The sequence below is a fragment of the Suillus subalutaceus genome (assembly GCF_016647625.1).
Source record: "Suillus subalutaceus strain FC151 chromosome Unknown DFJ58scaffold_123, whole genome shotgun sequence".
NCBI classification, from domain to species: Eukaryota; Fungi; Basidiomycota; class Agaricomycetes; order Boletales; family Suillaceae; genus Suillus; species Suillus subalutaceus.
In genome coordinates this window covers 87,147-114,075 of record NW_024540372.1, presented here as the reverse complement: position 1 = coordinate 114,075, position 26,929 = coordinate 87,147, and the positions used below count along the sequence as shown (strand labels likewise).

Genomic DNA, 26,929 nt, shown 5'->3' with positions numbered 1-26,929 from the left:
AAGGCGCGTCACCGTTCACGTCGCGCGTGTTCACACCATTTCATGATTTAAGTCACGTGTGTCCTTTCACTGAGCTCATCGCGACTGGCATGATCTCAAGACTAGTAGGCGGCCGCATAACACTCCGATACTCCCCGAGGCTTTACCAGAGTTCCCCATTCATCCTCTCATTGAGGTGCGCTGGGTTGAGCACCATGGCAAAGTTGCCGCGTTTGCCCGTGCCAGACCTTCGCAAGACGCTGGACCGTTACCTGCAGTCTATTCAGCCTTTTCTGCGCGAAGACGAGGCACGCGGTCACTCTCTTTTTGAAGCAAGCTACGAAAAACGTGTTCAATGGGTAGATGATTTTGAGAAAGGTATCGGCCGCCTTTGCCAGCATAAACTCCATGGCATGTCCTTCCGTTAATCCAACAATTAATTCAACCAACCGTACCCGCAGAACTGGACGCTCGGTCGCCACATAACTGGCTAGACGATAATATTTGGACAAACCATGCCTACCTTTCATGGCGTGCCCCGCTCCTCATCAATTCTAACTGGTGGCTTACATTCATTAATGATCCGTCCATACCCGAGTCGATCTTGCGCGGTGACACTAGATCAGGTATTGAACCCTGGCAAGTGCGCCGGGCCGCGTGCATATTACATCGCGTTCTAGACTGGCGCGCCCGCATGGTTAACCAGCATCCAGACCCTGATACAACCCGTACTGGTGTCTGGCTCCTCACTAATACGGAGAAGATGTTCAACACATGTCGCTTACCAAGAGCTGGAGCGGATGTCCTTGCAACCAGGAATCCGGCATCTGAACATGCCCAGGATATCATGCTCATGTTATATGATTTTGTGTATACTGTAAGGGTCTGTGAGGATGATCGGACACCGTTGCCTGTACAGACCATTGAGGATGGAATACGTGCGGTAGTACTGGACGTAATTAAGAGAATAGAGTCTGGGGAAAGCGCCGTGCCAGTTGGTGTCTTGACCTCGGATGATAGAGACCGTTGGGCAGAGGTCAGTGTGTTTTTCGACTCTCATTTTCTTGCTCGTCCCGTTAGTAACCGACATCACTCCCATAGAATTATCAACACTTGCTCTCCCTTTCACCCACAAATGCCATGACCTTCTGCGCTATCAACGAATCTATAATGGCTCTTTCTCTCGACCACTACACTGCCATGCCATCGCATTACCCAACCCCTACCTCACCAAGTTCTTCCCAATCATCTCACGCAAGCATCCCAGCATTAGACTCCGACGCAGAAGTCCACGCACACCTTCACAACACCCGCTCCCCTCCCCGAGCTCGGAACAGATTCTTCGACAAAAACCTGACCCTATCATTAGAGCGCAATACCCGTGCTGGCGCAATGGGTGAACACACACCTGTCGATGCCTTGGTGCCCAGCATCGTCTTTGATTACAGTGTCATTACTGGTATCGACTCTTCTGCATTCTCAGAGCCTGTTCCGCGCCCTCTTACTTTAGAAGAGGCTCGTGTGAGTGATGATGGAAAAGGATGGACCCGTTTGGACTGGGTGATTGACGAGCGGATCGAAACTCAGATAAGAGAAGCGGAAGGACGGGCTCAGGCCTCGATCAATAACTCAGAGGCAGGGATTTTGGTATTCGGGGAATATGGAGCAGATTGGATAAGTAGTGTTGGTGAGTTTGCGACGCCTAGTCGATTTTCTGGCGTTTTGCCTCTTTTACTGTCCGGGTCTTGTGTTGTGGTGAACATCTGAAACTCATACCCGCGAGGCTCAATATTTTTCCGCTCTCCTGTACCCTTCTTTCTTTTGTTGCAAAGGTCATTAATCATTTCACTATTAGCCCGCCTTCCGCCAGACGCCTACACCCAACTTGCACTTCAACTCGCCTGGTACCGCTCCCGCGGATTCCTCACAGCGACCTACGAAACAGTCCTTACGCGAATGTTCAATGCTGGCCGTACAGAGTGCGTGAGGAGTGCAAGTGTGGAGGGGTTAGACTTTGTTCAAGCTGCTAAGGAATGGAGATGCGGAGCTGCGTATGTGGCAGAGGGGGGCCAACACGAAGTGGAGGTGAATTCGTTTCATACCCTCCAGTGACGACGGGAACTCATGGTTTTTGATCCACTAATCTAATATGATCAGCCTCGCGCACTTCTTTCCCTCCTCCAACACGCCATCCAGACTCATGCAAGGCGCACGAGGGAAGCTGCTACGGGTCGTGGAATCGACAGGCACTTATTAGGCCTGAAGTTGATGCTCGAAGAACTCCCTGTAGATGCGTCCACATCTACTTCCTCCTCCTTGGACTCTTCCTCGAGTTCAAGTCCCACCGATCCCCCGCAAAAACGTACGCACTCTCTCTTCACTGACCCTCTTTTCTCTCGCTCTCAGGAGTGGAAGCTCAGTACTAGTGCCCTGAGCTCCGGTGACCAATTCCGAGGCACCGGCTTTGGAGCTGGCTGGGAAGATGGTTATGGGATTAATTGTAAGTTTGATTCGTTTCTTTCATCATTGTTTTGCGGGACCGTCGAACCTCCGTGAGGGATTCTTCGTCTGTAATGGTTTCCCGTCTGCATTTGTTATTGTCGCCAACATCACCATCGGGTGACCAGGTCGACCGGGGATGTTCATTTTCGAATTTAATTGGCGATTCCGTTCACACCAAACTAAGCTCATACTTTGTCCTCTCACAGATCTCATAGCACCCCACCGCATCAAATTCTGTATAGAGTCCAAATTCTCGTCCCCTCTCACCTCCACGAACAAGTTCAAGCAGCATATCGCAGATGCGCTCCAGGACATGCGGGCGATTTGCGAGGCTGGAGAACTCGAGTTGGAAGACAGAAAGGAGAAATCAGTGGATGGGGTAGACACGCGGGTGCAGGCGCGGTTATAGGCCTGGTGTCGAACAAGGTTTGTGCCTTGGCTTGTGAATATGAGGGCCCGACACTGACGGAGATTATTTGATTTTGACAGTAGATAATCGCAAGCGATCGAACACCCATGCCAGTTCGATAGAAGCTTGTTAGATGCTCGATCAAGAATTCCATACTTGCATGAAACGGTTATCAACGACCGTCCTCGCTTATCACCTGCCCAACTTGTGTTGGTGATTACGACGTCTAAACTCTACTAGATCACCCTACTCTCATTCGCACAAAACTAAACTATACCTACTTATCGTATACTACACAATACACCACTCAGACAATTGAAACGAGAAAACTCGTCCTCAACTCAAGAAAAATAAAAAAAATATGCCTTCATCCAGGTACAACCAAACGCGCGAGCTATCGTACAAACCAACAGTAAAGTATCGTACAACTAACGATCATCACGAAAGCACTCAAAGCCCTGTTCAAGTCCGATAACGACCATTCGAATAGCACCTTCACGAGCCCACCTACACCACAATCCTCTCCAACTCGTCCTTCTCAATCCACTCGTGCTCGTAATACTCTAACAGGCTGCCTACGAGTGAGTCACACCCTGCCCGCTTCATGAATTTCTGGCTCGTGCAGATGATCATGCCTTTCTTGCACCGACTAAGCATGACATTAGTCCGGCGCAAATCGGCGAGGAATCCGAGCGCCGTGGACCGCACGAGTGAGATCACAATGTAATCTTCCTCATTGCCTACCACAAAGAATTCATAAACATGATGCTACAAATATATGTTGCGAGAACGAACCTTGAAACGAGTCAACGTTGAAACATTTGTCCTCCCAATCGAGCTCCTGCAGCTTTAAACCCTCCTCAATCAAACTCCGCTGAGCGTCATACGGGGTGATGATGCGGAATTGCTTATTACTCGCTTGTAACATGTTAGCGATGCAGAGAATGGTTTGGCACTCTCCAACGTTCTGCGCACGACATTGATCAACTGCAAGTGACTGAATTCAAGTGATTTACCTTCCAGCTAGTTCCATGTAGCTGTTCCTGGCTGGGAATGTTGACAAAATGACAAGCCATTCTCTCGTTCGTGACGGGGTGTAGCGGATTCGACTCGAGTAGGCCACCATACACAGCTTCAGAGATGAACCCTCCAATTTGAGGGGGCATCCTGTCTACAATCAAATGATAAATTTCGGGGTAGGAGAACATCAGGGGAAGGACTTACATTGGGTATTTAAAAAAATGGCATGGTCCTTGAGATGCTTGACCTCGAAGATGCTCTTCAGGTCCTGAATATCATCCTGACCATAGGGTGGCACTGAAGATGTCAGAACACGCGATGACATGCAGGATAGATACTTACACTGTTTGTCATCACCAATGAAGCACACCTTTCTAATGGAGGTGTGAGAGGTGAGGAGTGGAATGTAGTCACCAATCTCGATTTGGGACGCTTCGTCAATGACGAGGGTCCTGAGTGGCGCGGCTTTAAAGCCTCCACACCTTTGAAGAGCGAAAGATGAGAGCATAGACAAGGTACATAGAATGACCGGGGTGGACTGGAGTTCCTTAAAAAAACCTGGCGCGGAGAAGTCCTCGGATATGATGATATTGGCCCGAATGTTAGCATAGAGGTGCTCGTGCCTAGATTATGTCAGTCTGCCTAAAGGGGAAAGACCACCAGTAAAAGGACTGACCAGTATTCGAAAAATTCCTTCGAGACGAGAAGCTTCCACTTGGTCAGGCCAAAGTCAGCGAGTTTCTCGGCAATGTTCTTGACGGCAACATTGGATTGGGCAATGAGCCAAATGCCAGAGAGTCCACCGTCAAGGGCAGTCTGAACAAATGAGGCGATGACAGTGGTCTTACCGGTTCCAGGGGGCCCCTGGATGACAGTAAGACGCCCATCATTCGACTGCTGGAGCATCTGCTTCACAGCTTTCGTCTGGGATGGATTGAGGGGGCGACTGACACGGTCGGCACGGAATTTGACAATATCCGCATCGTTCGCCTCCTCCGTCCAGGCGGAGGGCCATTGGAAGTCATCCCTGGGAGACGAAAAGAATATTAGCTGAACCCATGGGTTGTCGTGCTCGAGGTTGATGAGACCTTGAAGGATCTCTAGAACCTTCTGGGCACGCTGGATCTCAGCCTGCGTAGGGTCATCACGGCCGACAATCTTGATCGAGCCGATTATCTTGCCAACGAAACTGAGACTGTTGGTGGTAGCGAGTTTCGCGGTGCGACCCTTAGACTTGGCAACCTGACCGTCAACGGTGAAGCCCCGCCCGCCGCGGCCGCCAATATCAATGAATGCACGCTGAGAAAATTAGTTGTCAAGTAAGGCACGGCATGGATACGCGAACGACATGCCTGATGCTGGCCCTTACGAATTTTGTTTTGGTATCTGTCAGCTTGTGCATTGATGTGGTTGTGCTTATGGTCGATAGAAGTGGCAAACTGGCGCGTGACCTCGGTCGGTTTCTTCTGCTCGAGCTGGAACGAATCCTTCGAGCTCTTCGCAAGAAATTCTAGTGCCTGTGATCATGATCAGCGCCATCATTCGCCAAGAAAGCAGTGAACTACCTCATCCGAGAGTCGGAAGGTGTCCACTGGGGGCACTTGCGCAAGACGATCGTCCATGGTTGGGAGTTGCGAAATATAATGTGCGATCCATGCACGTTGTGCAAGTGAACTAGTGCCATTCTTGGTAGCGAGGAGATGATCGATGATGGTATCATCACGGAATATGTTGTTGATGTTTTCATCATATACACGATGAAGATCACCAATGGCCTGTTTAACGGTGGCAAGTGGGGCACGTGTTTTCGATCCTGCGCTCTGCACATTGATCGCATTTGCGATTCGAAGATCAAATGTTTGAGATAAAGCTAGAGCGATTGGTGCAATGTCGAATGCGTATAAGAATCCGGTGGTGCGACGGAGGAGGTTCTGTGTCAAAAATACCCGAGCGGCAGTGTCTGCCTTACTGGTGGGTGTGACAGGGCGTTCATCGTGTTCGTTGCCCTTGCTCTTCTTTAACTCGAATTCAACGATGACAATGGTGGACGTGTCGGCGATTGCAAGCATCACGAGCTCTCCAGTGGGCGCAAATCCGCCAGCAAGGCCAAGGGCACGTCCCTCGTTCCTTTCTAACAGACTACGTAACTGATTTTGCTCTTCGTTTAAGCCTAATTCAGATATAATGTGGACCGACAGCGTTCCACTGTCGACACCCATAACGTTCTGATAGAGCAGTCTTGTTGCTGTGGACATGATGGCTTTGGATATGATGATGGTGGTAAGTGGCAATGTGTAACGATGGAGTGCGACTCTATTTCAAGGTCTGCAATGAGGCTCCGGGTCCGAAACCTCATGACTAGTAGGCGGGCGCTTGCTGAGTCCTGACTCAAGCCGGAGTTTCCAAGCGGCCTTCGTGGTTCCCAGCTCTTTGAGCGGCCTTCCATTGTCTATAGGTATCACAATCTCTCCACAGTCTTTGCCGCTTTGTCCCAAGTGTCGTCCAGACTCTTGCCCGGTCAAGCTCTTTTTCTGGCTCCAGAACTCCATGGGAGAATCTAAATGCATCTGTGATTCTTCTCACAGACTTGGTTGATTAAGTATTGCGGCTGACCACGACTCGCCAAGTCCAAATTCACACTGCTAGGCGCGCTATTTAGGGCCGACATCGATCAGAATGCTGATTGTGCCCCAACAAAGGCGAACGGAAGGAAGATAGCCGTGTTTGTATCGAGTGACGGTATGATACTGCTCGTCCGTTATAGCATGTTAATTCCTTTGTGCTTTGTGGTAGTTTATTGACTGCATGCGCTCTACCTGTTATTGTGACTGACATCACCATGCAACACGAAAAACATACGATAACGCCCAACTCCCTTGACATCATGATGTTATGCCCAGGTCTAACCCTCGTCAATGGCGCCCATATTAGTGACAACGCTAGTTGTTTAAATCATCGGCTAGCTCTATCCGAGTCCACCTTCTAAGCGTTGGTGAGTGGGGTTCTACCATGGAGGGCTTATGCGGTAATACACCACCTAATCATGATACTACGTGACTCTCGCCGTCAGCGTATATTGCTGTGGAGCAGTGACAGATTTCGGGCGGTCAGTATTCAGTGTCCGGCCTTGACACCGAGGTGGCCTCCTGGAGGTTCGACTGTCCTGTGTGCTTAGTATGACATTCACACGCACACCAAGTACAACTTGAAGTTCCCATATGCATGCGGTTCAATATAATGATTCTCTACCACGTAGACCCTAACTTACAGCATCTACATACACCAATTGCCATATAATACAGAATGTAGTGCAATGTACGACAAGAAAGAAAGTGCGATGTAATTAGTCTAAATCACCTTAAGATGCCATTGATTATATCACGAGCATCCAACCAGGCATCAGGGCCCATGGCAACAGCAAGCTGCCCAACCAGCGTATTTGCTGCTTTCCCCTTCGTCACGAAATTACGGTTCGTGCAAATGATCATACTTATTTTGCATCGTGTCAACATGACGTTCGTCCTGCGCGCGTTCTTCAAGAACCCTACGCCTTGGGTACGGACTAGAGAGACGATTATGTGGTCTTCCTCGTTTCCTGCAGTGACCGTCAGTCAGATTATCCCACTATATCAAAGAACTGCTTGCCTTGGAAGGAGTCCACGTTGAAGCACTTGTCTTCCCATGGAAGCTTCGCTAATTCAAGCTGCTTTTCTATCGTAGACCTCTGACCATCATACGGGGTGATAATCCTGAACTGCTTCCCCTGCCCGTGATATATACGGGCGAGGTGGATAACCACGGATATCTCTTGTGGATTCTAATGCAGACGATATGAGGCTGGCATATCACGAGGGTTAGGAGGAGAAACGTACTACCCAACTCTTTCCCGCTTTCTGCTCCTGGCCCCTTTTGACATCCAAGAAACGACATGCTGCCTTGTTGTTGTTGTCGTGCACGGTCATCAACTTGTGATCGTATACATGACGGGAAATGAAGCGGCCAATAACGAGTGGCATACGATCTGGGATCACGGAGTTGAAACAACGAAGAGATGAAGCCGAGATACGAGCTTACACTGGGTATCTAGAAAGTGTGCCCGCCTTCGAAGGTGCGGGAACTCAAAAACACTTCGTAGATTCCCGACGTCATCTTGACCAAATGGCGCCACTAAGATCCAAGTCAGTACAGACCAATGATGAAACAACTACCAGTCTTACGTTGTCTGTCATCACCGATGAACACCATCTTTCGGAGGGTGGGCTGGAAACGCTGAAGCAGCGGCAGATAGTCTCCCACTTCGATTTGACTCGCCTCGTCGAATATCACGGTCTCAACCGGGACTTGAAGTGCAATTTCACTGATATGAGGATTGGACAGCATACTCGTTGTGCAAAGTATGACTCTTGTTTTTGTTTTTGTGGGTGCGTCGATCAAAAGCCGCTCAACGGCAACAGCCCCAATATTTATTAACTGGTCGGATCGTATAAAACAATGTTCCAGTCTCTCGTACAGGTGTTCGTGCCTGCAACACGAAAATTCAGTATAACAGAGATGTGAAGAAAGTGCAACAAACCAGTCATAATGGAAGTCTTTGGATACTAGAAGCTTGAATTCGCGGAAGCCAGCCTTGTCAAGCTTTTCTGCGATATTCTTGACAGCGACGTTCGACTGTGCCACGAGCCAAACTGTGCGATCCTTGTGCCCAGTCCTGACGATACTGTCGACACTGGCTGCTATGACTGTTGTTTTTCCAGTGCCAGGAGGACCCTGAATAAGCAATACACGATCACTGTCTGCTTGCGAAAGAATTCGCTCCACTGCTTCATATTGCGAATGGTTCAATGTACCGCTCGGATCATAAACGAATGAAGTGCTGGAAGCACCCTCGGTTACAGGCGGCCATGAGATCTTTGATGACGGTGCCCAGATACTACAGAAGAACGGACAATGGGTCAACGCGATGGTGCTTTGAAGCGCCTTTAGCACTACAGATTCTCTGGCTGATTCAGCGGCTGTCAAATCTTCTTTCCCAATAGTGGTCACACGGAGGACCTTTCCCGAAGCCTGTACGCCATTGACGTTGATAAAAGCCTGTCTTCCATCTATTTGCTGTGCGCGACCAGTGATCGTTGACACCCGACCTGCATTCTGCGTTTCGATGTGGATGACCTGTAAGTGCGAACATTCAGAGTCGGTTGTATAATGTCTCGTAAATGTACATACTTGATCTCTGTTTTTCATGATACGCGTTCTGAAGCGAGTGCACTCGAGGTGGAGATTACCGGCTTTGGTGATGCTTAAGCCATCTGTGACGTTGTTGACGACTTTCGTTGGTTTCAAAGACTCCAAAACTTCAGCGTCACGAGAAATCTTTGCCAGGTCACTCAGGTGCTGCAAGTATTATAGATCAGATGGGGAGGGTAGGGCGATGACGAAGATAACATACAGCATCGGGTATCGTGTCTGTGGCGAGTCGAGGTAGGATATCAAATCTAGGCGCCATATGAGGAAATGCAGCAGTGCGACATGCTGCCCAAGCCTGGAGCGCCACATCATTTGTTGTTGCATTCCCTTCTCTATGAGCAAAGAGAATTTTCACGTTCTGCTTCTGGAGTAAGAGCTCGCCGCCCAAGGCGTTCATAGTTGCCTCGAGGGAGCGCCGGGCTTTTTTGCCAGATATCGACAAAATGTCAACTGCGGCATTGATCCGAAGTGAGAGGTCCAGGTAGAGACCAAGTGCAATCCTGTCCATCCTGTACCCATAGAATTGGACGTCAGGGTCACACAGCAGTTGGTCTTGTATGAGGGTGCGTCCTCGGGAAACCGGAGGGTGTTGTTCCTGGCCCTTCTTCTTCTTCTTCTTCTGCTGGTACTGCAGATTCTGTTTCTTTGTAGCAAAGAAGTGGACGACGAGCGCTCTGGTGAGCGTGGCAAATGCCAAAGACGAGAGAGTACAGTCGGGGCGATACGTGGCTGCCACCCCAACGGCGGCGCTTTGAGCTGAGTCGATAAGACGCTGCAAGGCTGGAGAAGAAACATTGTTCTCGTCAACGTCTTCAACGATTATGGGTTCATGATCGGCATTATAAACGTCCTGTTGCAGAGTGAAGAATGTGTGGGTCATGGATGTAAAAGACAGAGAGAACAAGCGCACGATGTCAACGCGCTGAAAGTGAGGATGTAGGAACGTGTTCCAATGCCACAGCTATTTATTGCTGGATGAGCGTCTACTGTCAATGAATGGTAACGCCGCTTTACAGCAAGTCAGCAGTGAAAGGGGGACGGGGAACCGCGCATATAGGCTGTGCTTGAACTTCCAAGAACAAAGCACAAATGAGTACTTTTGTGTGTCCAGTATCCCAGACTTCAGAATAACTAGTTGTGCTTGGAATTCCAAGTCTTTCAAACGCCTTTCAGCGTCTTCTTGTATCCAACTTGTAGACGTAAACAACTTTGAGCTGTATATGCGTGTAACTGTAAGCAATTGAAGGCGGTGTGATAAGCCAATTCAATTCAAGAAAACACGGGTAATCGTGTAAATTCAACACAGCCACGCCTGTTTTCTTCTTTTCCTCTCATGGCAACTCCTGTAATTGTCGGTGTCGGAGCTATCACAGCTGCTCTCGTTGGTCGACATCTTGTGCGCAATGGTATAATTGGAAAGCGGGCAGCAGACCAGTGGGTGAAGGGTGGTTTTAAAGCGAAAATGGATCGCAAGGAGGCTATTGCAATCCTTGGGCTAAAGTTTGCACTTTCAGCACGCTCTATCACCTAGTATCTGACGGCAGTACTTTTTGCAGAGACGGCGTAACACTACGCAACAAGTTGAAAGACGCCCACCGTCACATTATGCTCGCAAACCACCCTGACCGTGGGGGTTCGCCGTACGTAGCGAGTAAAATCAACGAAGCTAAAGACCTGTTAGACAAGACGGATGGAAAGTCGAGATAACTTTTAATTCTCATACGTTGGTTACTCATAGTACCAGTAAGTCGTTTCCAATCTCTTGAACCGGGAGAATTACTCAGATATTTCAAGTCTACTCTGTATTTCTATCCCATTTATATATCCATCATAATGAATGTCATCACTCACTCCTTTGGTCTTGGCTCGCTATACTACCTGCCGTCCGTTTCTACTTCTTAGACTTCTTTGATATATTTATCAAAAATCGAGATAGCCACACTGTCCTGCATGCAACTGCATGTCGAGCTGACCGGCTTACTAAGCAACGCCTCATTCTGTGACAGTTGTCAACGACTTGCTTCAATTCCAAAACCACTACCAAAAACGTCATGGACACATCAGAGCTCGAGCCCTCAAAGCTCGGTACAAAAGAACAGTAGGCGTGTTCAACTTCTGTGCAAATATGCGGGTCCAGTCACTCATCGATAATCAGTTGGGATAACATTTACGAAGAAGAATTGGAGAACTTCGGTGAAAACGGTGACGAGGGTGAAATATGGTACGCATTAACACCACTTACATTGCATCCATACTTCTGGCGCCTAGGTTCGGCAAAAAGGCGATGAATGAAATGGTCAAGTGGGCCAATCAACACGCCCCTGCACGCCCCGATATGTCAGTCCTTGAAATTGGAAGCGGGAACGGTGCACTATTATTCGCGCTAGCGGAGGGACGTGGAGAGGCGTGTTATCCAGCACATCGACTCCTAGGAATTGATTATAGTGAAGGAGCTGTTCAGCTCGCTCAATCGGTAGCGCACTCTCGGAATCTTACGGCCATTACGTTTAGAGTGTGCGATTTCCTGCATGAGGACCCACCGTTGCTCGCATATAATCAGAAAGCTAACCAGAATGGAGCTTGGGATCTTATCCTTGATAAGGGCACATACGATGCCATCGCGCTGATGGAGAAGGATGAGAATGGAAGGATCCCAGCAGAAGGTTATCCGATGCGTATCGCGAAGCTCTTGAATCCAGGCGGGCATTTTCTAATTACATGTGCGTACGCATCGTGCCACTTGGCTTTGAAACTGAATAAAGGCCCTTTAATCGCCCCAGCTTGTAACTTTACCGAATTCGAGTTACAATCAAAGTTCATTACCGAAGAAACCGGCCTGCAGTACCAGTATGTGGCGCACATTTCATAATGAAACCACATGCTGATGCTCTTCCCAAAAGTTCTCGTATAGAGCACCCAACTATTTCATTCGGCGGGAGCATCGGGAGTGCATGTTCTAGTGTGGCATTTACGAAATCTGCGTAATCAAGTATTGCTATATTCTGGGGATATGATCCATCCCAGTCTGTAACGTCTCTTTTGCCACTGAGCTAGCCCAAGTCAAAAGAAGATCTCTTCGAGTGATCCACGGTTCCTCATGGAAGGATAGTCGCCGGAGTCGTTGCTAAGCATCGGTGATGAAACCTGGCTAGCGATAAACAGCTGTATGAATAACTCTTTCAAGAAAGTGCGTTTCTGGCAAGTCTGTGGCTTGAGCATTGTGAAGCCCACAGGCTGGAAGATTCTCGTTTCAGTAACTCCTTGCGTCAGCTGCACAGGCTCACCTTGAAGATTGTCAGCGTACAGCAATCTTTGGCTATCCACCATGCGTATGCTTTGACGACGTTCTTCATTCGCGAAGGCGACATGGATTTAACATCAAATCTTACATCGTTATCTTTCAGGCTCTTGATTACCTCTATCCTACCAACGCTACTTTGCCCAAGTCCCGAAGAAAGTCCCATAGACAGAATTGCAACGTAATCTTGTACGAATGCAAACGCTGAGACAGGAAAAGTGCGTAATACGGGTTATAAGATTTTTCCTGCGAAATTGGTTCAGCCAACGATGGTGATGCCAAAATCCTATGGAATCACGTACGTTTCCACAACAATGCAGGTGATCTTTGTTGTACTTCCGTGAGGCCGAGTTCCGCAAGTCGTTCGCATGCGTCTAGATAATCCTGCAAACAAGAAATGAGATATGATAGCAGAGATGTGACGTCGGTGCCTACATCGCTGCTCACATGAGCACCACCACAAAAACATTTCGACGAATATCTGTATCTAGTGGCCTAGGATGGCCCTATACCCCGCTTCCTCGCGAGCTTTAGAAGCGCGGCAGTGCTAACGTCATCTGTCTCCGGTTCCCCACCAAGTTGGGAAACTTCGCGCGGCTGGGAAGCCCCATCACTTTCCTTTGTAGACGGGCTGGTCATGAGTCTATTTCCTTTGCTTTCGGCCGAATGGAGATCCTCCAAAGATACGCGTAACGGGCTCGTGCGCGAAAACTGCGAAAACTACAGCCACCTCTGGATTCTACGCCATCCTAAATAACCCAACGGAGGAATGACCTACCGTCCTTCTTTTTTTTCCAACCCTGACTCGGAAAGGAACTTCTTCCGCTCGACGGCATCGCCCCTCCGATGCTGTGTCGCAGCTGTCTTCTTGATTTTATTGTTCTTCAGGTTATTTAGCTGCCATAGCCTACTGCATCATGATGCAGTAGTACACTACCCACCGACGTTTCGTAGTACATGACTCGTTGTCAGTGTATATTGCTGCGGAGCAGTGGATTTCGGGCGGTCAGAACTCAGTACTCGGTATCCGACCTTGACACCGAGGTGGCGGCAGGCCTGGAGGTTTGTGTGTACATCCTGTGTATTTTATGACATCGACGCGCACACCAAGTACAAGTTCCCATATGCATGTGATTCACATAACGAGTCTCTGTACTACGTAGACGCTGACTTGCAGCATGTACACACACCGATTGCCATATAATACAAAACGCAGTGCAATATGCGACAAGAAATTTTCAAAACCCAACCAAGAAATGCGATGTAGCCGAGTCCAAATTACTTTAAGATGCCGTTGACTATATCACGACTTTCCAACCAGGCATCAGGGTCCATAGTAAGAGCAAGCTGCCCGACCAGCGTGTTTGCTGCTTTACCCTTCGTCACGAAATCACGGTTTGTGCAAATGATCATGCTCATTTTGCATCGTGTCAGCATGACGTTCATCCTGCGCATATTCGTCAAGAACCCTACGCCCTCGGTACGGACCAGAGAGACGATTATGTGGTCTTCCTCGTTTCCTGCGGTGACCGTCAGTTAGATCCCCCCAGTACGTGAAGGAACTACTTGCCTTGGAAGGAGTCTACGTTGAAGCACTTGTCTTCCCATGGAAGCTTCGCTGATTGAAGCTGCTTTTCCATGGCAGACCTCTGACCATCATACGGGGTGATGATCCTGAACTGCTTGCCCTGCTTGTGGTATATACGGGCGAGGTGGATAACCATGGACGTCTCTTGTTGGTTCTAATGCAAACGTCGTGAGGCTGGTATATCACGAAGGTCGGGAGGAGACACGTACTGCCCAGCTCTTTCCCGATTTCTCCTCCTTGCCCTTTTTGACATCCAAGAAACGACATGCTGCCTTGTTGTTGATGTCGTGCACGGTCTTCAACTTGTGATCGTATACATGACGGGAAATGAAGCTGCCAATAACAAGTGGCATGCGGTCTGGATAATAAAGTTGAAATAACAAGGAGGATGAAGTTAAGATACGGGCTTACACTGGGTATCCAAGAAGTGTGCCCGCTCTCGAAGGTGCGGGAACTCAAAAATACTTTGTATCTGCCCAATGTCATCTTGGCCGAATGGCGCCACTGATATCCAAATCAGTACAGGTCAGCGATGAAATAACTACTCGGGTCTCACGTTGCTTGTCGTCACCGATGAACACCATTTTTTTGAGGCTGTGCTGGAAACGCTGAAGCAGCGGCAGGTATTCTCCCACTTCGATTTGACTTGCCTCGTCGAATATCACGGTTTGAACCGGGACCTGACGAGTAAAATCTTCGATACGAGGATTGGACAGCATACTCGACGTGCAAAGTATAACTCTTGTAGGTTTGTTTGTGTGTTTGTCGAGCAAATGCTGGCTAGCGTTAAAAGCCCTGCCACCAAACACGTCGGATCGTATAAAACAATGTTCCAGTCTCTCATAGAGATGTTTATGCCTGAGACACAAAAATTCAGTATGACGGGGAGGCGAGGAAGGCGCGACATACCAGTCGTAATGGAAATCTTTGGATACAAGAAGCTTAAACTCACGGAAGCCAACCTTGTCAAGCTTTTCTGCGATATTCTTGACGGCAACGTTGGAGTGTGCTACAAGCCAAACCGTACGCTCCATAGGGCCAGTGTTGATCATACTGTTGACACTGGCCGCTATGACTGTCGTTTTGCCAGTGCCAGGAGGACCTTGAATAAGCAATACACGGTCCCTGTCCGCTTGCGAAATAATTCGCTCCACTGCCTCATGCTGCGAGGGGTTTAATTGACCGTTAGGATAATAGACGTGCGACGCGGTGGGAGCATTCAGAGGCGGCCATGTGATGTTTAATGACGGCGCCCAGATACTACAGAAGAATGGATGTTCGGTCAACGTGATGGTGCTCTGAAGCGCCTTTAGCACTACATCTTCTCTGGCTGATTCAGCAGCCGTCAAGTCTTCTTTCCCGATGGTGGTCACGGAGAGGATCTTGCCCGAAGCCTTTTTTCCGCCTTGGATGTCAATATGAACCTGTTTTCCATCTATTCGCCCTGCGCGACCAGTGACCGTTGACCGCTTTTTCCCGTCCAGCATTTCGATTTTGATGACCTGTCAGTGCAAACGTTTAAGGTTGGTGGCATGACGTCTGATGAATATACATACTTGGGATTTAGACTGCATGATACGCGTACTGAAGCGAGTGCACTCGAGATTGACACTGCCCTTCTTGAAGGAGTCTGCTTTGACATTGTTGACGACTTTCGTTGGCTTCAAAGACTCTAAAATTTCAGCATCACGAGAAACCTTGGCGAGGGCGCTCAGATGCTACATTATGAATTAGAAGGAGGGGTCCATGACGTGACCAAGATTACCTACTATATCTGGCATCGTGTCTGTGTCGATTCGAGATATAGCAGCAAATCTAAGCCTCATGTTATCAGATGTGGCAGCGCGACATGCTGCCCAAGCCTGGAGCGCCACATCCTTGGATGCTGCGTCCCCTTTTCTATGAGCGAACAGGGTTTTCACGTTGTCCTTATTGAGTAAGCCCTCGCCACCTAAGGCGTCCGTAATTGCCTGGAGTGAGCGCCGATTATTGGTAGACACCGACAGGACGTCAACTGCGCCATTGATACGAAGCGAGAGGTCTAAAAAGAGAGCAAGTGCGATTCTGTCTATCCTGAACCCATAAAGTTTAATGCCGATGTTACAGAGAATTTGGTCTTGCATGAAGATGCGTCCTTGGGAAACCGGAGGCTGTTGTTCCTGGCCCTTCTTCTTCTTCTGCTGCGGATTCTGTTTCTTTGAAAAGTGGACGACGAGCGCTCTGGTGAGCGTTGCAAATGCTAAAGAGGAAAGAGAACAGTTCGAGTGATACGTGGCTGCCACCCCAACGGCAGCGTCTTGTGCTGAGTCGATAAGACACTGCAAGGCTGGAGAAGAGACGTTGTTCTCGTCGACGTCTTCAACGGTTATAGGCTCATATTTGGCCTTATAAACGTTCTGTTGCAGAGTGACGGATGTATGGGTCATGAATGTAAAGGATAGAGAGAGAAAGTGTACGACGAAAGTGAGGATGTAGGAACCGTCATCCAAGGTCACAGCTATTTATTGCTGGATGAGCGTCTACTGTCAATGAACGAAAACGGGGTTTTACACCAAGTTAGCAGTGAAAGGGGGGACGAGGAACCAGGCATAGGCTGTGCGTGAACTGTGAAGAACAAAGCACAATTGCAAATTGATACTTTTGTGTGTCCAGAAGTATAGAGCAACTAGTTTTGCTTGAAATCCAACACCATTTAAACGCTTTCTGCTGTCATTTTGTATCCAACTTGCAATATTGGGCTGAATTTGCGCGTAAGCAATTGAAGACCTAGTGCATGATAAGTCAATTCAATTTCAAGAAAACGCGGGTATCAGTCCCTGACTCGTAGAGGGTTTAGACGGTGATCATTGATGATCGATCACCACCAAGTCACGTAGGCCGGAGTTGGAATATCTGCTTTTGTTGTATACGTTTGTATCTAGATCACAGTCTCATGCTCTGGAAGAGAACCTGTATGCGAACTTCGGAAGTCGCGCTTCGCAGGCGTGTTTTGGGTGCGGACAGACTACTATAGGATAGAGTGGAGTACAGGTAACGTATACTACGAGAGAAATCAGCACATCAACCCAAAACTAAAGGTCTGAGGGTGCTAGTAAACCGTGAGGAAGCCACGAAGACCACCCCAAACAGCGGGCATCGATTCTGTGATTTGTATTTGTATTCGATGTACAGAATTTGCACTTAGCTAGCCATATGATGACTTTCTATAGGTAAAATAACAGAGTCTCGACTTTTAGTTTAATCAGCTGCACGCTGCTGAAGCTTGCTGACTCAGTTCTTGACTTGGTTATTTTTACTTCTGAGGATAATTATAGGTTTCCCTTGCCTTCCTGCCCTAGTTCGCTGAGCTTCCTACTACGCTCCCTCTCATTAATATTCCTTCTGCACGCTCCCCTGACTCCTGCATGCATCCACATCCCACATCTTGCAGGCTGCAGCACTTTCTCCTTTCCCTTCAAATTGTATCTCTCTTAACATCGTGATCGTGCACCTGTTTCAGCATCTTCCCGGGGATGTGATTTGCTAACCCTTGACGCTCACGTACGGCAACAGCAAAAGCAAAAGCGAACAGCGACCTATTCTGAGCTCCCCTACTACCAATCTGAGTGGACAGACATGTCTTTGAACTGCGAAGGATGTGTTGAGTTTGATGTCGTGGCAGTTTGGGCTGGAAAAGAAGCAGAGGGCTTGGGGGGAGTCTAATAATTCCAATTTGCATCTCCGTCATCGGTCACCATCATGGCAGCCTGCGGAGACAACACAATTGATAGGTCAATGGAGACTGCAGAGACTGGGTTAGTAGAGACCATATCCTTCAATGCCTTCGAGTTGATGTCAATGTCAGGATGAATCTCGAGGGCAACAGCTTGGGCAGGTATCCATATAATGAATATAATCACTCGCTCCTTTGGTCCTGGCCCGCTATACTACTGGTCATGCGATTCTACTTCTTAGAGTTCATTCACATATCTATCAAAATTCGAGACTGGTCACCCTGTCCTGCATGCAACGGTTGTGCATGTGACAGTCAAGGGTGCTGACCTGGCCTACTAAGCAGCACCTATCATTATGTGACAGTAGTCAACGACTTGCTTCAATTCTAAAATCACTCCCAAAAACGTCATGCACACACTAGAGCTCGAGCCCTCAAAACTGGGCACGAAAGAACAGTAGGCGTGTTCAGCTTCTGTGCAAACTTGTGTGTGCCATCACTCATCGGTAGTTAATAACGTTTATGAAGAAGAATTGGAGAACTTCATTGGAAACGATGACGAAGGTGAAATATGGTGCGTATTCACGTCACTTTCATTGCATTCATACTTCTGGCGCCTAGGCTCGGCAAAAGGGCGATGAATGAGGTGGTCAAGTAAGTTAATCAACACGCCCCTCCACGCCCTGACAGAAGTTGGAAGTGGGAACGGTGCACCGTTATTCGCGCTTGCGGAGGGACGTAGAGAAGCGTGATACCCAGCACATTCACACCTAGGGGTTGATTGTAGCGAAGGAGCTGTTCAGCTCGCTCAATCGGGGGCGCACGCTCGGAATCTTACGGCCGTCACGCTAAGAGTGTGCGATTTCCTGCATGAGGACCCACAGTTGCTCGCAGATGATGATCAGAAAGCTAACCAGAATGGAGTTTGGGATCTTATCATACATCATCACAACAGGCTCAAAACCGAATTCTGTATGAGCTTAGCGGATGATGCTACCTGATGTGGCAACGTGAAAAACATACAATAATGCCCAGCTCTCTCGGCTCATCATGATGTTACGTCCAAATCTAGTGCTCATCAGTGCCCATATCAGTGGAAGCTACCAGTAGTTACTAGTATTCAAACTTTCGGCTGGCTTTGTCCACATTCTAAACGTTGGTGTCTGAATCAATGGTTGGAGTTCTATGCAGTAGTGCACTACCCACCGGCGACGTTTCGTAGTACACGACCGTGACTCGTCAGAGTATACTGCTGTGGAGCAGTGATAGATTCAAATTTCGGGTGGTTAGTACTCAGTGTCTGACCTTGACACCGAGGTGGTGGCCTCCTGGAGGTTTGTCCTGTGTATTTTATGACATCGACGCGCACACCAAGTACAAGTTCCCATATACACTGTGGTTCAACATCACGAGTGTCTGTACTACGTGGACGCTGACTTGCAGCATGTACACATACCAATTGCCATATAATACAAAATACAGTGCAATGTCGACAAAAAAGTTTCAAAACCCAACCAAGAAGCTGCGATGTAGATAGTCCAAATCACCTTAAGATGCCATTGATTACATCACGAGCATCCAACCAGGCATCAGAGCCCATGGCAACAACAAGCTGCCCGACCAGCGTGTTTGCTGCTTTACCCGTTCGTTACGAAATCACGGTTCGTGCAAATGATCATACTTATTTTGCATCGTGTCAAGCATGACGTTCGTCCTGCGCGCGTTCTGTCAAGAACCCTATGCCCTGGGTACGGACTAGAGAGACGATTATGTGGTCTTCCTCGTTTCCTGCAGTGACCAGTCAGTCAGATTCTCCCACTATGTCGAGGAACTGCTTGCCTTGAAAGGAGTCCACGTTGAAGCATTTGTCTTCCCATGGAAGCTTCGCTAATTCAAGCTGCTTTTCTATCGCAGACCTCTGACCATCATACGGGGTGATAATCCTGAACTGCTTCCCCTGCCCATGGTATATCCGGGCGAGGTGGATAACCACGGATATCTCTTGTGGATTCTGATGCAAACGATGTGAGGCTGGTATATCACGAGGTTAGGAAGAGAAACGTACTGCCCAACTCTTTCCCAATTTCTCCTCCTTGCCCTTTTTGACATCCAAAAAACGACATGCTGCCTTGCTGTTGATGGCGTGCACGGTCATCAACTTCTGATTGTATACATGACGGGAAATGAAGCTGCCGATGACGAGTGGCATACGGTCTTGGATCTGGAGTTGAAACGACGAAGAGACGAAGTCGAGATACGAGCTTACACTGGGTATCCAAAAAGTGTGCCCGCTTTCGGAGGTGCGGGAACTCAAAAACACTTCGTAGATTCCCGACGTCATCTTGACCGAATGGCGCCACTAAGATCCAAGTCAGTACAGACCAATGATGAAACAACTACCAGTCTTACGTTGCCTGTCATCACCGATGAACTACCATCTTTCGGAGGGTGGGCTGGAAACGCTGAAGCAGCGGCAAATAGTCTCCTACTTCGATTTGACTTGCCTCGTCGAATATCACGGTCTCAACCGGGACTTGAAGTGCAATTCCTTTGATACAAAGATTGGACAGCATGCTCAACGTGCAAAGTATAACTCTTGTTTTTGTGGCTGTGTATGCGTCGAGCAAAAGCAGCTCAACGTCAACAGCATCCATATCTTCTTTTAACATGTCGGATCGTATGAAACAATGTTCCAGTCTCTCGTAGAGGTGTTCATGCCTGCAACACGAAAATTCAGTATAACAGAGATGTGAAGAAAGTGCAACAAACCAGTCATAATGGAAGTCTTTGGATACTAGAAGCTTGAATTCGCGGAAGCCAGCCTTGTCAAGCTTTTCTGCGATATTCTTGACAGCGACGTTCGAATGTGCCACGAGCCAAACTGTACGATCCTTGTGCCCAGTCCTGACGATACTGTCGACACTGGCTGCTATGACTGTTGTTTTGCCAGTGCCAGGAGGACCCTGAATAAGCAATACACGATCTCTGTCTGCTTGCGAAAGAATTCGCTCCACTGCTTCATATTGCGAATGGTTCAATGTACCGCTCGGATCAGTAAACGAATGGTGTGCTGGAAGCATCCCCTGGTTAGAAGCGGCCATGAGATCTTTAATGACGGTGCCCAGATACTGCAGAAGAATGGGTGATGGGTCAACTGTGAAGGTGCCTTGAAGCGCCATTTAGCACTACAGATTCTCTGTATGCTTCAGCTGGGTGTTAAGTCTTCTTTCCCGATGGTGGTCACACGGAGGACCTTGCCCGAAGTATGCACAGCGCCTTGGACGTTGATATGAGCCTGTCTTCCATCTATGTCCTGTGCGCGACCAGTGATCGTTGACTTCCGACCTGCGTTCTGCGTTTCGATGTGGATGACCTGTAAGTGCTGAACATTCAGAGTCGGTTGTATAATGTCTCATAGATGTACATACTTGTCTCTGTTTTGCATGATACGCGTTCTGAAGCGAGTGCACTCGAGATTGAGATTACCGGCTTTGGAGATGCTCAAGTCATCTTTAACGGTGTTGACGACTTTCGTTGGCTTCAAATACTCCAAAATTTCAGCATCGCGAGAAATCTTGGCGAGGGCGCTCAGATGCTACATGATGAATTAGAAGGAGGGGTCTACGACCTGACGAAGGATTACATACGACATCTGGCATCGTGTCTGTGGCGATTCGAGGTATGTGAGCAAATCTGGACGCCATGTAAGGAAATGCAACAGTGCGATATGCTGCCCAAGCCTGGAGCGCCACATCATTGGTTGTTGCATGCCCCTTCTCTATGAGTGAAGAGAACTTTTACGTTCTGCTTCTGGAGTAAGAGGCTCGCCGCCCAAGGCGTCCATAGTTGCCTCGAGGGTAGCGCCGGCTTATTGGCAAATACCGACAAGGATGTCAACTGCGGCATTGATCCGAAGTGAGAGGTCCAGGTAGAGACCAAGTGCAATCCTGTCTATCCTGTACCCGTAGAGTCGGATGTCAGGATTACACAATATTTGGTCTTGTATGAGGGTGCGTCCTGGGGAAAGCTGGAGGGTGTTTTGCCTGACCCCTCTTCTTCCGGTGCTGCAGATTCTGTTTTCTTTGCAACAAAGAAGTGGACGACGAGCGCTCTGGTGAGCGTGGCAAATGCTAAAGACGAGAGAGTACAGTCGGGGGCGACGGTACGTGGCTGCCACCCCAACGGCGACGCCTTGAGCTGAATCGATAAGACGCTGCAAGGCTGGAGAAGAAACATTGTTCTCGTCAACTTCTTCAACGGTTATGGGCTCATGATTGGCCTTATAAACGTTCTGTTGCAGAATAAAGAATGTGTTGGTCATGGAGGTAAAGATATAGAGAGAAAGCGCAGGATATCAACGCGACGAAAGTGAGGATTTAGGAACCATCATCTAAGGTCACAGCTATTTATTTCTGGACGAGCGTCTCCTGATAACGGGGTTTTACAGAGCAAGTCAGCAGTGAAAAGGGGGACGAGGAACCACGCACAGGCTGACTAGTATGTAACTTACTGTGAACAGGCTTTGCCCAATGCTGGTATGAGACACCGAGGATCAAGCATGTCGTACAGGGCACTGGGTATCATCTAAAAAGGAGGCGGAAGAAAGAGACACTGACGTACTTGGCGACGCCGAAAGGTCCTTGTAACTTCATTCATAACTCTGTTCATCACGTGACTTGAGAACATCTTTGCCTCATAACTCTTGAGTCTGCAGCAACGTACAAGTAGCGAGACTGTTCTGTGAGTTGCAAGCATGTACTGTAGTATCAGAACGCTTTACTTAGAATTTCGATTTTCAGTCAATCAAAGGGAGGAGTAGGCATTTTGGTGGGCAGATGTGCTATTGTGACCCTGCGGGTGGCGCCGCTGATGTCACTTGTTTGCAGACTATTACTAATACCTACTCGTTCCTCATTTTCTCGTAAAAATTACATGGGTGTGTTGCTACATACACTACAACCCCACAGTGTATGTATACACGCTGCAGGAAGTTGAAACGTTGACAGCTGGAAGCTTCGCTAAGCTTCCTGCAGAAGTTCTTGACTTGCTTACTTTTACCTCCAAGGATAAATTTTACAGGAACCTCCGTCTTTCCCTTGCCTTCTTCGGTCACTACTTGGCCCTAGTTCGCTGCTTCCAGCTAGCGCTCCCTCTCCGAGTCATTCCTCCCACACCCCCCTAATTGGCTCCCGCATGCATGCACATCCCATATCCTGCAGGCTGCAGCACTTTCTTTTTCCATTCACATCGTAGGCTCTCTCTTGACATCGTGCACTTGTTCCAGCATCTCCCTTGCTCACATAACATCTGCTAGCCCTTGACGCTCAACAACGAAAGCTAAAGCGACAGCGGACAACGGCCTACTCGGAGCTCCCCTACTACCAATCTGGGTGGACAGACATGTCTTTGAACTGCGGAGGATGTGTTGAGTTTGATGTCGTGGCAGTTTGGGCTGGAAAAAGTAGCAGAGGGCTTGGTAGGAGTCCGACCTGCATAAACAAACTCGAACTTGGTATTATCACCAACAAAAACGCGGTTAACAACTTGTTAAAATGGTCGTCTGCGAGTCTAATAATTCTAATCTGCATCTCCGTCATCGGCCGCGGTTGCCATCATGGCAGCCTGCGGAGATAACACAAATGATAGGTCGATGAAGGCATCATGATATCCTTCAATGCCTTCGAGTCGATGTCAATGGCAGGAACAATCTTGAATGCAACAGCTTAAGCAGGTATATCCATCATAATGAATATCACCGTTCGCTTCTTTGATCCTAGCCCGCTATACTACCTGCCGTGCGATTTTGCTTCTTAGAGTTCCTTCACATTTTTATCAAGATTCGAGACAGTCACCCTGTCCTGCATGCAACGGTTCTGCGTGTCAAGGGAGCTGACTGGCTTACTAGGCAGCACCTTTCAGGTTGTCGATGACTTGCTTCAATTCCAAGATCACTCCAAAAAATGGCATGGACACATCAGGGCTCGAGCCCTCAAAGCTCGGTACGAAAGAACAGTAGGTGTGTTCAACCTCTGTGCAAACTTGTGGGTCCCATAACTCATCGATAATCAGTTGGGATGACGTTTACGAAGAAGAATTGGAGAACTTGAAGCAGTGAAAACGGTGACGAGGGTGTGTATCCACGTCACTTCTATTGCATCCATACTTCTGGCGCCTAGGTTCGGCAAAAAGGCGACGAATGAAATGGTCAAGTGGGTTAATCAACACGCCCCTCCACGTCCTGATGTGTCAGTCCTTAAAGTTGGAAGCGGGAACGGTGCACTATTATTCGCGCTTGTGGAGGGGCGTGTTATCCAGCACATCGACTCCCGGGATAGTGAGGGAGCCGTTCAGCTCGTTCAAGAGGTGGCGCACTCTCGAAATCTTACGGCCATTACGTTTAGAGTGTGCGATTTCCTGCATGAGGAGTCAGGACCCACCATTGCTCGCAGATTCAGAAAGTTAACCAGAATGGAGCTTGGGATCGTATCCTTGATAAAGGCACATACGATGCCATCGCGCTGATGGAGAAGGATGAGAATGGAAGGATCCCGGCAGAAGGTTATCCGATGCGTATCGCGAAGCTCTTGAATCCATGCGGGCATTTTCCAATTACATGTGCGTACGCATCGTGCCACTTTGGAATTGAATAAGGGCCCTTTAATCACCCCAGCTTGTAACTTTGCCGAATTCGACCCACAATCAAAGTTCATTACCGAAGAAAACCGGCCTGCAGTACCAGTATGTGGCGCACATTTCATAACGAAACCACATGCTGATACTCTCCCGGAAGATCTCGTATAGAGCACCCAACTATTTGATTCGGCGGGAGCATCGTGTTCTAGTGTGGCATCTATGAAATCTGCGTAATCAAGCGTTGCTATATTCTTGGGATATGATCCATCCCAGTCTGCAACGTCTCTTTTGCCACTGAGCTAGCCCAAGTCAAAAATCCATCCTCTCCTTTGAACGTGTTAGACATGAAGAATGCCAATCCAAGACCCAGGTTCTCGATCCTGGATGCCTTTAAGAAGATCTCTTCGAGTGATCCACGGTTCCTCATGGAAGGATGGTCACCGGAGTCGTTGCTAAGCATCGGTGATGAAACCTGGCTAGCGATAAACAGCTGTATGAATAACTCTTTCAAGAAAGTGCGTGTCTGTGACTTGAGCATCGTAAAGTCCACAGGCTGTAAGATCCTCGTTTCAGCAACTCCTTGCGTCAACTACTCAAGCTCACCTTGAAGATCGTCAGCGCACAGCAATCTTTGGCTATCCACCATGCGTATGCTTTGGCGACGTTTTTCATTCGCGAAGGCGACATGGATTTGACGTCAAATCCTACATCGTTATCTTTCAAACTCTTGATTACCTCTACCCCACCAACGGTACTTTCGCCCAAGTCCCGAAGAAAGTCCCATAGACAGAATTGCAACGTAATCTTATACGAATGCGAACGCTGAGACAGATGCTGACAGACAAGTGTGTAATATGGGTTATATGATTTTTCCTGCGAAATTGGTTCAGCCAACGATAGCGATGCAAAATCCTATGGAATCACGTACGTTTCCACAACAATGCAGGTTTACTCTGATGATCTCGCGTTGTTGCACTTCTGTGAGGCCAAGTTGCGCAAGTCGTTCGCAAGCGTCTAGATAATCCTGCAAACAAGAAATGAGATATGATAGCAGAGATGTGCGTCGATACCTACATCGCTGCTCATGAGCACCACAAAAATACTTCGACGAATATCTGTATTCATGCCCTGTTTCCTTCGCGAGCTTTAGAAGCGCGGCAGTACCAACGTCATCTGTGTCCGGTTCCCCACCATGCTGGGGAACTTCGCGCGGCTGATCAGCCAGGGGATCTCCACCCCAAGCAGCACCAATGAGCCACCACTTTCCTTTGCTTTCCGCCGAATGGAGATCCTCCAAAGATACGCGTAACGGCTCGTGCGCGAGAACTGTATGGACCACCTCAGCGCCATACTAAACAACCCAACGGAGGAACGACCTACCGTGCTTCTTTTTTCCCAACCCTGAGAGGAACTTCTTCATCCGCTCGACGGCATCGCCCCCCTGATGCTGTGTCGCAGCTGTCTTCTTAATTTTATTGTTCTTCAGGTTATTTAAGGTCTCGGTCATGAAACGCGTGCGTGAACTGTGTTTCACAGTGAGAAGACGGTAATCAAGATTATGAAATGTGGCACCTCATAGTATCGGCTTGTCCGGTGGCCCGAGACTGTGCTAAAGTTATGATGTCCTTTAATGCCATGGGATCATCTTGTCGTAGCTGTTGGCCGGAACCTAGCAAACGGTTATCATGCGACGAGAATAGATACTATCAAACTTACTTCGAAGAAGTTTCAGCAGAAGTTCTACCCGGAACTCAGATAGGTCTTTATCCAAAAGGCCGCGGATGATATCATAAATGAGAATGCACGAAATGACTTGAAAATTGTACAACTCTGACAAAAGCACGATGAGGTTGGAACACTCTTTCCCTAGGTCTTCAGGGACTTCCGTTGAATTGGCTGACTTTTCCTCTACCGAAGCGAGGTGTTGTTCGTACGAGGACACCACGTTCTGAACGAAATACGCCGCTGAGTGCATGACGTGCATCAGCTCAGGTGATAGAAGGTCATTTCAAAGACACGTACCAAACGCAGTGCCGATCAATTTATGTAGGCTAGATATAAACGCAGCGTGAAGGACCACGTACGAGTCGAGAAGGGTTGAGTGAGATGATATGCCATTAATGATGAGGTTCGTGAGGGTTGAGGTGACATCTGAGGCGAAAAATATGTGCCACGTTCAGTGCAGATAAAATAAGCACGAACCATGTCGGCGGTGGTTGCGATACACATCTTCAATACTATCTAGCATGGTTGCAATGTTTTGTTCAGACATTCTAAGGCGAGATAAAATTAGTATAGACCATGATAATACAATAAGATATTACCTGTTTATCAGACCTTTCAGCTGGCGATTGAGTTTGAGTTGTTCCTCCGTTTCATTTGTATCGCCATTGGCTTGTTTCCTCAATCCCGGCGGGATATAGCGTCCTGAGAAGCAAGATAGAATCCAACCCAAAAATCATACATGTAGGAAAACTGACCAGCAGCTTTGGGTTGAGCGTCGGAGGGCTCGCTTTCTTTTGTCTCTGTCATCTCGTGGTCATC

At 48.3% G+C, this 26,929-nt stretch overlaps 12 protein-coding genes across 12 annotated transcripts; 5 read left to right on the top strand and 7 right to left on the bottom strand.

Annotated features, from left to right (window-relative positions):
* The first annotated feature begins 59 nt into the window (after positions 1-59).
* On the top strand, positions 60-3,223 carry DFJ58DRAFT_807912 (acyltransferase ChoActase/COT/CPT). The gene is made up of 7 exons (XM_041391270.1): positions 60-390; positions 441-1,015; positions 1,081-1,666; positions 1,835-2,064; positions 2,137-2,479; positions 2,688-2,907; positions 2,971-3,223. Exons 1-6 carry the CDS (start codon positions 90-92, stop codon positions 2,888-2,890), a joined length of 2,238 nt encoding a protein of 745 aa, XP_041239607.1. The 5' UTR covers positions 60-89; the 3' UTR covers positions 2,891-2,907; positions 2,971-3,223.
* DFJ58DRAFT_807908 (AAA domain-containing protein) lies at positions 3,224-4,353 on the bottom strand. Its single transcript, XM_041391268.1, has 5 exons — positions 4,245-4,353; positions 4,115-4,207; positions 3,907-4,061; positions 3,686-3,857; positions 3,224-3,630 (listed from the first exon to the last, which is right to left on the bottom strand). The coding sequence occupies exons 3-5, from the start codon at positions 4,054-4,056 to the stop codon at positions 3,398-3,400; spliced, it is 555 nt and encodes a 184-aa protein (XP_041239606.1). The 5' UTR covers positions 4,057-4,061; positions 4,115-4,207; positions 4,245-4,353; the 3' UTR covers positions 3,224-3,397.
* On the bottom strand, positions 4,334-6,337 carry DFJ58DRAFT_71561 (uncharacterized protein). Its single transcript, XM_041384143.1, has 3 exons — positions 5,476-6,337; positions 5,263-5,427; positions 4,334-5,209 (listed from the first exon to the last, which is right to left on the bottom strand). Exons 1-3 carry the CDS (start codon positions 6,163-6,165, stop codon positions 4,553-4,555), a joined length of 1,512 nt encoding a protein of 503 aa, XP_041239605.1. The 5' UTR covers positions 6,166-6,337; the 3' UTR covers positions 4,334-4,552.
* A 1,218-nt stretch (positions 6,338-7,555) lies between these two features.
* Positions 7,556-10,403, bottom strand: DFJ58DRAFT_807892 (P-loop containing nucleoside triphosphate hydrolase protein; the record flags this gene model as incomplete). Its single annotated transcript, XM_041391267.1, is given in 8 exon segments — positions 7,556-7,722; positions 7,763-7,766; positions 7,785-7,929; positions 7,945-7,946; positions 7,985-8,077; positions 8,128-9,079; positions 9,134-9,301; positions 9,357-10,403. Coding segments are annotated over 8 exon segments (2,209 nt in total), but the record flags the coding sequence as incomplete, so codon positions are not given.
* Positions 10,404-10,473: 70 nt separating this feature from the next.
* DFJ58DRAFT_71443 (uncharacterized protein) lies at positions 10,474-11,171 on the top strand. Its single transcript, XM_041384014.1, has 3 exons — positions 10,474-10,654; positions 10,711-10,897; positions 10,949-11,171. The coding sequence occupies exons 1-2, from the start codon at positions 10,488-10,490 to the stop codon at positions 10,859-10,861; spliced, it is 318 nt and encodes a 105-aa protein (XP_041239603.1). The 5' UTR covers positions 10,474-10,487; the 3' UTR covers positions 10,862-10,897; positions 10,949-11,171.
* Position 11,172: 1 nt separating this feature from the next.
* Positions 11,173-12,177, top strand: DFJ58DRAFT_71444 (S-adenosyl-L-methionine-dependent methyltransferase). Its single transcript, XM_041384017.1, has 5 exons — positions 11,173-11,252; positions 11,310-11,375; positions 11,423-11,874; positions 11,935-12,001; positions 12,055-12,177. The coding sequence occupies exons 1-5, from the start codon at positions 11,206-11,208 to the stop codon at positions 12,137-12,139; spliced, it is 717 nt and encodes a 238-aa protein (XP_041239602.1). The 5' UTR covers positions 11,173-11,205; the 3' UTR covers positions 12,140-12,177.
* Positions 11,830-12,992, bottom strand: DFJ58DRAFT_807888 (uncharacterized protein). The gene is made up of 5 exons (XM_041391266.1): positions 12,888-12,992; positions 12,755-12,836; positions 12,439-12,698; positions 11,935-12,388; positions 11,830-11,874 (listed from the first exon to the last, which is right to left on the bottom strand). Exons 3-4 carry the CDS (start codon positions 12,616-12,618, stop codon positions 12,215-12,217), a joined length of 354 nt encoding a protein of 117 aa, XP_041239601.1. The 5' UTR covers positions 12,619-12,698; positions 12,755-12,836; positions 12,888-12,992; the 3' UTR covers positions 11,830-11,874; positions 11,935-12,214.
* A 1,230-nt stretch (positions 12,993-14,222) lies between these two features.
* Positions 14,223-16,466, bottom strand: DFJ58DRAFT_707767 (uncharacterized protein; the record flags this gene model as incomplete). The annotated part of the gene is made up of 5 exons (XM_041383765.1): positions 14,223-14,398; positions 14,597-14,898; positions 14,950-15,542; positions 15,597-15,758; positions 15,810-16,466. The coding sequence occupies 5 exons, from the start codon at positions 16,464-16,466 to the stop codon at positions 14,223-14,225; spliced, it is 1,890 nt and encodes a 629-aa protein (XP_041239600.1).
* Positions 16,467-18,264: 1,798 nt separating this feature from the next.
* Positions 18,265-18,753, top strand: DFJ58DRAFT_666391 (uncharacterized protein; the record flags this gene model as incomplete). Its single annotated transcript, XM_041382560.1, has 3 exons — positions 18,265-18,338; positions 18,399-18,490; positions 18,512-18,753. Coding segments are annotated over 3 exons (408 nt in total), but the record flags the coding sequence as incomplete, so codon positions are not given.
* Positions 18,754-19,591: 838 nt separating this feature from the next.
* DFJ58DRAFT_807874 (uncharacterized protein) lies at positions 19,592-22,182 on the bottom strand. The gene is given in 16 exon segments (XM_041391265.1): positions 19,592-19,763; positions 19,818-20,111; positions 20,153-20,156; positions 20,188-20,470; positions 20,522-20,768; positions 20,813-20,906; positions 20,939-20,961; positions 20,999-21,125; positions 21,177-21,347; positions 21,400-21,530; positions 21,554-21,602; positions 21,639-21,769; positions 21,801-21,816; positions 21,842-21,882; positions 21,914-22,136; positions 22,150-22,182. The coding sequence occupies 15 exon segments, from the start codon at positions 22,071-22,073 to the stop codon at positions 19,678-19,680; spliced, it is 1,857 nt and encodes a 618-aa protein (XP_041239598.1). The 5' UTR covers positions 22,074-22,136; positions 22,150-22,182; the 3' UTR covers positions 19,592-19,677.
* A 1,496-nt stretch (positions 22,183-23,678) lies between these two features.
* Positions 23,679-24,274, top strand: DFJ58DRAFT_916412 (uncharacterized protein; the record flags this gene model as incomplete). Its single annotated transcript, XM_041395475.1, has 2 exons — positions 23,679-23,764; positions 23,929-24,274. The coding sequence occupies 2 exons, from the start codon at positions 23,679-23,681 to the stop codon at positions 24,272-24,274; spliced, it is 432 nt and encodes a 143-aa protein (XP_041239597.1).
* A 355-nt stretch (positions 24,275-24,629) lies between these two features.
* DFJ58DRAFT_718128 (armadillo-type protein) lies at positions 24,630-26,917 on the bottom strand (the record flags this gene model as incomplete). The annotated part of the gene is made up of 12 exons (XM_041384436.1): positions 24,630-24,938; positions 24,989-25,258; positions 25,314-25,409; positions 25,460-25,513; positions 25,554-25,711; positions 25,766-25,908; positions 25,958-26,054; positions 26,102-26,350; positions 26,408-26,536; positions 26,588-26,658; positions 26,710-26,812; positions 26,866-26,917. 12 exons carry the CDS (start codon positions 26,915-26,917, stop codon positions 24,630-24,632), a joined length of 1,731 nt encoding a protein of 576 aa, XP_041239596.1.
* Positions 26,918-26,929: the final 12 nt, after the last annotated feature.

Coding starts and splice junctions, on each gene's coding strand:
- DFJ58DRAFT_71443 (XM_041384014.1), top strand. CDS start 10,488: ATGGCAACTCCTGTAATTGTCGGTGTCGGAGCTATCACAGCTGCTCTC. Junction 10,655..10,710: donor ATTGCAATCCTTGGGCTAAA/GTTTGCACTTTC, acceptor TACTTTTTGCAG/AGACGGCGTAACACTACGCA.
- DFJ58DRAFT_807912 (XM_041391270.1), top strand. CDS start 90: ATGATCTCAAGACTAGTAGGCGGCCGCATAACACTCCGATACTCCCCG. Junction 2,065..2,136: donor GGGGCCAACACGAAGTGGAG/GTGAATTCGTTT, acceptor TAATATGATCAG/CCTCGCGCACTTCTTTCCCT. Junction 2,480..2,687: donor AGATGGTTATGGGATTAATT/GTAAGTTTGATT, acceptor GTCCTCTCACAG/ATCTCATAGCACCCCACCGC.
- DFJ58DRAFT_807874 (XM_041391265.1), bottom strand. CDS start 22,073: ATGACCAACACATTCTTTATTCTGCAACAGAACGTTTATAAGGCCAAT. Junction 21,883..21,913: donor TGGGGTGGCAGCCACGTACC/GTCGCCCCCGAC, acceptor TCTCGTCTTTAG/CATTTGCCACGCTCACCAGA. Junction 20,769..20,812: donor ATGCTTCCAGCACACCATTC/GTTTACTGATCC, acceptor CGCAATATGAAG/CAGTGGAGCGAATTCTTTCG.
- DFJ58DRAFT_807908 (XM_041391268.1), bottom strand. CDS start 4,056: ATGCCCCCTCAAATTGGAGGGTTCATCTCTGAAGCTGTGTATGGTGGC. Junction 3,858..3,906: donor TACATGGAACTAGCTGGAAG/GTAAATCACTTG, acceptor TGTCGTGCGCAG/AACGTTGGAGAGTGCCAAAC. Junction 3,631..3,685: donor CAACGTTGACTCGTTTCAAG/GTTCGTTCTCGC, acceptor TCTTTGTGGTAG/GCAATGAGGAAGATTACATT.
- DFJ58DRAFT_807888 (XM_041391266.1), bottom strand. CDS start 12,618: ATGGGACTTTCTTCGGGACTTGGGCAAAGTAGCGTTGGTAGGATAGAG. Junction 12,389..12,438: donor GTACGCTGACAATCTTCAAG/GTGAGCCTGTGC, acceptor AGAATCTTCCAG/CCTGTGGGCTTCACAATGCT.
- DFJ58DRAFT_71444 (XM_041384017.1), top strand. CDS start 11,206: ATGGACACATCAGAGCTCGAGCCCTCAAAGCTCGGTACAAAAGAACA. Junction 11,253..11,309: donor AAGCTCGGTACAAAAGAACA/GTAGGCGTGTTC, acceptor ATCGATAATCAG/TTGGGATAACATTTACGAAG. Junction 11,875..11,934: donor CGGGCATTTTCTAATTACAT/GTGCGTACGCAT, acceptor TAATCGCCCCAG/CTTGTAACTTTACCGAATTC.
- DFJ58DRAFT_71561 (XM_041384143.1), bottom strand. CDS start 6,165: ATGTCCACAGCAACAAGACTGCTCTATCAGAACGTTATGGGTGTCGAC. Junction 5,428..5,475: donor CCTTCCGACTCTCGGATGAG/GTAGTTCACTGC, acceptor TCATGATCACAG/GCACTAGAATTTCTTGCGAA. Junction 5,210..5,262: donor TTCGTAAGGGCCAGCATCAG/GCATGTCGTTCG, acceptor TAATTTTCTCAG/CGTGCATTCATTGATATTGG.